The 8823-nt window shown below is 35.1% G+C and overlaps 1 protein-coding gene across 1 annotated transcript in view; it reads left to right on the forward strand.

Annotated features, from left to right (window-relative positions):
• The first annotated feature begins 397 nt into the window (after positions 1 to 397).
• Positions 398 to 8823, forward strand: part of LOC108575940 (reticulon-1-like) — a 24673-nt gene continuing 16247 nt past the window's right edge. The window contains exons 1-2 of the mRNA XM_017938882.1: positions 398 to 1519; positions 8369 to 8404. Of these exons, the coding sequence (XP_017794371.1) occupies positions 787 to 1519; positions 8369 to 8404 (769 nt within the window). The 5' untranslated portion in view covers positions 398 to 786. The remainder of the gene's footprint in view (positions 1520 to 8368; positions 8405 to 8823) is intronic.

Here is an 8823-nt window from a genome sequence, read left to right on the forward strand (position 1 = left end):
AACAGGTAATACCATACAACCAGGATTACCATCTACGCCTAACCTTTCCAATGTGACTCATTGTCCCAAACTCTTATTCTCCCTCCAGCTTCCCAACTGAAGTGGTGGGGAAATTATCTGAATTTTCATTGGTTTGGGTTCAGGAACGAACAGTGCGTACCAGAACCTTGTATTAATATCTGTTTGTGAACTCTTAATATGCAATATTTATTTTTAGTATAATTTAATAGAAATGAAAAAATTTTTTAAAACTTTACGTTGGTTGTGTTTATTTTATTTGTCGCCCAATATCTATACGCTCCTGGTGCAGACAGGAGTGGTGGGGCGGAAACCCTCTTACGCACACCCCGTGAGATACTCTATCCGAGAACATGCTTCAGAATCGAATCCACCCGTGGAACGGTGAACGTTAGAACCGGTTTTTCATTTTCAACGTCTAGTAGCTTACTGCTAACATTTGAATAAGTTATTGTGTATTGTTAAATAAGTAAATAAAAAGTTGTACAAAGATAACGCTGTTGAACTGTATAATTTTATCAAAGTCAATAAAGTGAAACTGTACTTAAAAGGAGTGATCAAAACGAAGTGAAACGTCAACATTATCATTGCAAATAAGAATTCTTAAATACTGTTTTAATCGTTAAATATTTCAACAGTTTTTAAAGATCTTTTAAAACAAGTTCTATTCGAAAGTTACGAAAAAGATTAACGGAAGAATATTAAAAACGTTCCAAAAGGAAAGTTGAATTCTATGACAGGATAATCGTCTCCTCGTGTGCAGCAAAGATGGCCGAGTTGAAGGAGCAACCAATCAGAAGGGAGCACAATTCAATGGACGACTTCGAGCCTCTCGAATACGTCCAGGATGGAATATCGAGCCACCTTGAGGATAACAACGAAAAATTAGAGGAAAGTACGAAGCAGAATATGGATACGGAAAAGGATATGATTAATTTTTCTCTCAATCAATCGTCGAACGAACCTGAAGATCCTAGAAAAGCGACAATGTTACTGCTAGAGTCGGAAAAAGGAAGACCGGCTGAAGAAAGTAACTTTGAGGTTAGATCGAAGGAATCAGAGATTGATTTGTTGATGGGTAAAATTGAGGATCAATCAGAAGTTTTGAAGGTTGAGCCAGTAAGTAAAAAAGAAGAAGAAAAGAAAGAAATTATGGAAAAGGAAGAGGTTAAGGAGACAAAAGTTCCGGATCGTGAAGCAGAAATCGTGTCCATCTCGGAGAAAAAGCCGGATGACTCGTCGAACGTCACTGCAAAGTCTCCACCTGTTTCGGAGCCGATTTCGAAAGAGGAGAAAAAAGAAGAAAGTGTAAGTGAATATGTGATTGGCGATGCAGAGAAAAAGGAACGAATCAGTGCACCGGAAAGCGGCGATTCGGAGTACGAGTCTGAGGTAGAAGCGTCACCGGCGAAGAACAAATCGGCAAAACAAGAAGTAAGAAGAGATCAAGTGGAGGAAGTGGAAATTGCACCAAAAGAGATTTTCAGCAGTATGGGAATCGGTGAGTACACATTTACTGTTTTGTCTTAAACAATATGTGCAACGAACGATGTATTTCATTATAAATAATTAAACTGAAACTCCATAAAAATGATACATTGTCACAATTATATCAATATTACACAAGATACATTAAAGTGAAAAAGGGTTTCATAAGTCTTCCAGTTAAGCTATCAGAAATTTTTTTTAAGTTTTAATCCCCAGTGTCAAATTACTTCGATGCATATTAATGCGTACATGCGAGTATTACAAAATCATTCTTCATGCTTAATGCTTTTGAGACGATGTCTTGATTAACGACCTCCAAAGTCTGGAAAGCAGAAACGATTAGTACGAGACGTTAATTAATTTAGCATCTTTGCACGAAGTGAACCACGCTTCCGCTTGGCTACAACATCATTGCTTTTCTGAGCGGTAATGATGTGATTATTTATTCCAAACACGTCACACTCCTTTTTCAGACTTCTTTGTTTTCCCGCCGGCTTAATGAGAAGTTGATTCACGAAAATAATATGTCGAACGTAATTTTTGTTCCTCAAAATATTTTCAGAATTTAGAAGACGAATATTCATCCAAACTTCAATGCTTTAATATCATGAACAAAAAATATTGCAGTTCAGAGGGAAAATATTCTTCGTCATATTGCGTAGATAAAATTGCGCTCTCTGTAATCGTGATCTGTAACTACTACGTCGTCGTTTTCGATATCTACGTCGCTAATATCCAATTGACATAAAAGAACACGTCACTTTTTTCCACGAAGCTGCAACTGATACTGTACTTTATTGCGTACTATTGTGTCACTCGGTATGAGACTTAGATCATTGGCCTTTAGTTTATCATTAATATGGCCGAAGGTATTGTTCTTGGGTACAGTGGCGTCTTCATACCGTTATCCTTACGTACAACTGTATGTTGAGTAACGGTAACCAAAGATTTTGCGCTTGAATTTCTATGTACCTTACATATTCATGGTTCTTCTCATTAAGTCTACGTTTGGTAACGAATACCTTAATGGGTTAATATTATTCTTTATTTTATGATTATAACTTTTTACTAAATGCTTAAGTATATGTAACGATAAATCACACTAGGAACACATTTTTATTCTATATTAATAGTACTCGTTGTAAATTTGTTTCAAACAAAATGTCATTAGCCAGATAACGAATTATCGATTACTAAATGTGAAGGTGTGCAACGGTATGCATCATCGAGCAACTATGTATGAGTAACCGTATGAAGCGCGTCGATTGACATTTCTACGCCATTAAATTTTTGGTCTTTTCTGCATAGTCATTGATTTTTATTTTTTTTATTCATATATTTTGATCATAGATTTCTTCAAAGATTCTTCTTTAGTGGTAATATATACTTTTTATTTGAAAATGATATAATTAAATATTGTTAGTATCATTTCGTATTTTGCTTATGGTAGAATGATTGCCAAGTTATAAGCCTCTTTTCGTGTTCGCTGCTCACCGAGTTCTTCATTACATTTAATCAAGACAAATGTCTGCCTTCCTGTATCTCCTATCTCTCAATCGAGTTGCTACGATGTTCGGATCTGTGCTATTTCTCATTGATATTATCTCAGATTTCCTTCGAAATTAAGTAGAAATTGTATTAGAACTAACTGAATTTTGGTAGAATAAAGAAAACTTACATAGAAAGGATTTTTATGTTAGGTAGGATGATTTTTTTTTCAAAAATACTTAGTCGATGTTATTCTTGAAAATTCCAGTCGGATCGGATTACAACATGTTGCACCATAAAAAAGAGACGCGTGTATTTTGCGTGTATGGTTTCCACGGTGGATCGAAGTCACCCGTATCTCCTCTCCATATTGATCCGCAACGGGGATACCTTACGACCTCTTTTGGTTGAACCAATGGGAACATCCAGACCATGGGAAAATACTTTCCATAAAAAGTATACTTTAGAAACCAAATTAAGGAAAAAATATACAATATATTCAATATCAATTTTTTAAGTTATTTAAGTTTCGTACTATTAAAATCGAAGTATTAATTGAAAGTAGTATCTTACGGACAACACTCTACCGCTGAAGAAGCTTTTTCGTTCTTCGGCGAGATATTTTTACACATGACTTCAGAATGAAAAATTTCACACCTGACTCATGAATTATTTCAGTTTGCTAAACGCTACTGCAACGTCGCGCTTTTTCTTTGTCCACGTCTTTAAAAACTTCAACGCAAACTAATCACCATATTTCTGCTGCATAATCCTTAGTGATCACCGTAGGTTTCACAACTTAAAAATTTCAGAATAACCTTAACCAATGATAATTATAAATTTCTAGAAAAGTATACAAAGCGTTAAATATATTTGATTGTACTGTGACATACAAAACCGTTAAAAAACAGTTACTTTTTATTTCCTTATATAAATACATGTAAATTCATTTATGCGCCAAAATTTTAGGTTTTCATGTAACAATTCATCTCATTCGTGTATTCTGCTGAAGAGAGGACCATCTAGTTACATTTTGAATTCCGCGCCATCTGACGTTGCTGGCGGGAACACGTTAGGCGCCACGAGCGTCTAGAGCATCATCTGCTGGCGCCCAAAGTAACTAGCTGCTTCTCTATCGAAGCCCTATCATTTCCCATTGCGTAGCAATGGCGTTTCAGACGGGGTGGGGATATCTGGAACTGTCCACGGGTCGATAATAGTCGTTAGTCCTGTTCTTGCCTCGAAGCATAGTGTGTCATCAGGGAGTTGCACGTTGAAATACGCACGAAGATTTTCTATCTCGACAGGTCCATTCTATATTGTTTCGTGTATCAAACACAGATCGACCGATCGAATACTCTAGTGTGACGCGGCTAATAAGTCAGTGACAAAGTAATAGAAGGGTCAAAAGGACGGAAATAAGAAGTTCCTTTGAGAAAGTGCGTCGTTCGCGCTGTCAGTTCGGATTATCGAGGTAGTGCTCGAATGCAATTCGTTCTTGGTTCGGTTGAGACGCAAGGTTAGGTGAAAATGAGAACGGAGCCGGCATGCCCCATGTCCTCCCCGGAAAAGGAGAAGGAAGACGCAGATACGGATAGCAAGGAGTCATGCACCGATGTAGCAAGTTGCACCTCTTGCTTCTGGAATATCCTTGACTTGCGTATGTTCATTTTTTATTGCTTTCTTTTCTTCATCCCATCTGACGTAAGATAGGAGTATAAAATGTTCGAAGAGTTACAGGATAAGTCGCGTATCGATTTGACGCAGGAGGTAAAGTGCAGTTTACGATCAGTAGGGTGCGTACCAGTCACTGTAGTCTTTTTACGCAATTAATAATTTCATGCTTAAGTTTATATAAAATAAACGTGCACGAAGGGGTGATATAATGATACATTGCTGAGTATAATTTCAGCGAGTATATACTGTAGAGTAAAACATATTTTACAAGAATGGGAGGCTAGAATGTAACTGACACTATTGGTTAAGTTTTGTGTTTTATAGAGTCTATGGTATTGCTTGTATAAATTCATTTCAATTAACGGGACGTGAAAAAAAAATGTTATTTATTTCTGACTGGAAATAAGTGTCGAAAAAATGTGGCGAATGACACAATTAATTAGGTATATAAAGAAAATTAACACTGCGGTCCATGCTCGGAGGGGATTCTCAGGGTCACAATGAAGTTAATCCATCCGTTAGTAAGAACGTAGAGTTTCACGAATGAATATTACAGAGTTAATTTTAAAAATTGATTTGTCATGGTGAATTGTCAAACTTCCTTGTTTTCTTTTATTAAACTATTGATTGCATCATCAATTATACCAATACTTATTAATAACTTCATTAGTAAAACACTCGTAGGTATTGATCAGTTTCCGTGTACATATCCATCTATAAATTTTAATGCTCTCTCATCATAAATATATTTTACACAAATTTCTTTTGATGATATTTTAAGGTTAGCCAGGTCTATCGTTAATTTTCAACATTTAATATTATTTGCCTACGTTAAAAGAATATTTTACAGTAAATCATTATTACAAAGAATTTTAATTGTAAAAATTCTCCTGTGTAGCATTTACTTTTTCCTTTAAAGAATATAATAAGCACAGTGTTATTTAATCGCGGATATGCTCGAATTGAGCAAACAAGTAAATTTAAAAAAAGCAGAAAGTCATCTAATTTTAGTGCAGATAAAAAGAGAACCGCCTTTATTGCAGGGGTACCCTTGTTTGCCATGTAAATTGTTGAGATAATACTAATGGATAGCGTTACCAAAAATAATTCTAATAACGGAAGGGGGAAAAAAAGAAAGGAAAAGTAAAGAAAAAAGATAGATAATTGTACGGGTCCGGGTGTATCGACTGTCTGACATGCGCAGCAGAAATGCGATTTGTAAGTGGGTTATTGATCGACGGCTATCGGTTTTTATAAATATATTCCACGCTGTAAATAGGAATTTTTGATAACGATGAAAAAAATAGAAATCGTGTCGGTGTACCTTGGTTCAGACGACGAAAAAATAGCAACGAAGTTATATTTTTTTAACATAATTCCGTGTCGCCAGATGAACAGTGAATATTGAAAAAAAGAATCAATAAATCGCCGTTTATAATGTCGTAAAATACGTACAAGCGCTGGTTGTCGAGAGTTTGGGAGAAAAATGATTTCTTATTGGTAGATACCGTATCTTCGAGTTATCTTTGTATTTTTATTTTCGTGCATTAATCGCAGTATTATACTCTCGAAATTGATTAAGATGAATTTCAATGAAAAATATTTTTGATACAAAAATAGTATTATTTTGGGGTTATGGAAATATGAAACGAGACTCGCTGTTTGTCGATAAGTATGAATAGGCGTGGTCGTATCTTTGTGAGGTTACGATTGATAGAGGAAAAAATCACATTTTATTGTAGATTTTAATTTAGAGCTTTTATCAGAACGGGCTAAAGATCACGTACGAGCAGAATTTTTTTTATCGTAAAATGTGCTCAAAAGTCGTCGAATAATGTAACAAGCTACCGTTCAATTATCAAATCGTTTTCGACCAATCTCGATAATAATTAGAATTGTTAGTGGAGCGTGTTACATAAGAAGCTGTAACTTCGAGTGGCGCTGTACAGATACTGTTGAAGTTGCTCGGTGATTTTGAAAATGTCCACGATAACGACAGTAAGGTTCGGATAGTAGACGTTATCCGGTGATTATTCTAGATACTCCAAAGTGTCCCCTTCAACGCAATATGAGTAATCGGTTGAATTATACAGAACGCGAATTATTTGCTGATGGAGCGAAAATTATGCTAACATCCGTGGAATTTGTTGCTTACGTCATCGATTCCAGAAATATCGAAGATGAATTCGCATAAAATATCCACTTTCTACCTCATTTCAAAAAATTCATAAGTTTCTTTATTATTTTGTGAAACATACAAAATGTTCCAATTTTCGTTTATCGAATCTTTCGAAAAGATTAAAGTGAGAAGTTTTCTTTTTATTTTATCTTTTGATACATATCGTTCATTTTAACGGGAAAAATGTATGAACATATAAATGGCTTTTTTATTTAAAAAAAAAAAAAAAATCAGTCAAAGAAGAATTGCTAAAAGTACACTAGAATTAGTAAGTTTTCTTTCTTTTTTTTTAATTTTTGAAATTTTGTATTCCTCTCTTTTCGAGGATTTTGGAGGAAGATTTTTATCACGTAGACTTTTATACCAGTTACGAAATACACTGGGTGCGCCAGCGTTCGTTTTGGATTAAAGTGTTAACCGATAAAAGAATTCGTGATCTCTCAGCTTGTTCTCCGCTGAACAAAATCACGCGTGTAGATTTCAAGTCGTCTGGTCGAAGTGCAGAGATGTCGAGATAGAAGTCGAGGTCAACGATTGCGCAATACCCTACGGCGTGCTAATTACACCGAGTGCAGCCAATCGATTACTATTTAAAAGAGGGCTTCCCGGGATCATTTTACACTATCCACGGAATATTTGTTAAACGCTTAAGAAACTTCGAAACAACTAATTTGACATTTCGTAAAAAAGAAAAAAAAAGAAAAATGCCAAATCTTTCCTATTACCTGAAAAATATGGTTTTCTTTTTTTCACGACGTTTTAACCTTAAAAAAAATTTTATACAAAAAATGTCCCTTTACTTCAAATTTGTTGACACAATAGCCTGGAGAAGTACGCGAAGAATTTTGTAACAGTTAATCAAGTACTAGAGAAATATTTCTCCACGTGAAGTATTATCGAACAATTCTGTTATAATGCGCATCTCACGTAATATGTGATTTTACAAATCAATTCCTAGCAATCCGTTTGAGTAACGGCTTGTGGTAACGGTAAAAAAGAAAAGAGAAAGAAATTACACGGTGTAGAAGCATCAGGAAATGAAAATCGCGGATTGTTTGATTCATCAACAAGCTTTTAACGCTAATGATAGTCCCAGTGAGTGAACACGTTCAACTTTCCTTGAACGAGCTCAGATCAAATGGCAACGTGTGGTTTTCAACACTTTTTTTTTTGTGGCTTTTGTGCTTGTCCGTTGGATAACGATCTCCTGTACACTGGGTGACTTGCGAATACATATATTTGCAGAGGTTCTCTCCTTTTTACATTTCAATTGAATCTTCGATAAACATTCAACGAAGATTTCCTTTCTGAAATGTATCGGTAACAATTAAAATCGCACAATTGTAATTACTGATTATATAAACGATCATCTTTATTGTTTCTCGTTACGTAACATCAACGATTATATTTTTGTTCTCGTCGTCATTTCTTTCATTTCTCACAGATCACCGTAGAGTAGTAACATTGAAATTAATGTCGACCACGAGAACTAACATAATTCGATTCTGTTGTTTACAGACGCATGGTTTAACCCCGATAGACTGAATCCAAAAGGTAAGAGACCAAGATGTCGATATCCTCTTGTCTGTGCTTGTATATTTATGTGTTCAGCAATATTGTTACATGCGTTTTTCCACTTGTTGTTCCAATGTTGTTAATTTTTTTTTTGTTTTTTTTTTTCTTAACCCCTAGACGAAAGAAGCTTCACAATGTAGTTTAGAAGTGAAATGAATTAAAATTACACGGTAGATTTCGATCTTGTGTTTAGCATTGTGTGTTATATTGTACAGATACGGCTTTGAACGAACAGTGTAAACAATTCGTATTACTGTATCACTGTTCGTATAAACAGAGTGAAAAACCTCAGGGTCGTCGAGGGGTTAATACGTGTTTTTTTTTTTTTCTTTTGTTGGAATTACGTAAAGGAGAAGAAAAAAAACGGAAGAATGTTGGTTGTGATTTATTTATTGTAT

Source organism: Habropoda laboriosa, unplaced genomic scaffold, assembly GCF_001263275.1.
Source record: "Habropoda laboriosa isolate 0110345459 unplaced genomic scaffold, ASM126327v1 scaffold336, whole genome shotgun sequence".
In the NCBI taxonomy this organism is placed as follows: Eukaryota; Metazoa; Arthropoda; class Insecta; order Hymenoptera; family Apidae; genus Habropoda; species Habropoda laboriosa.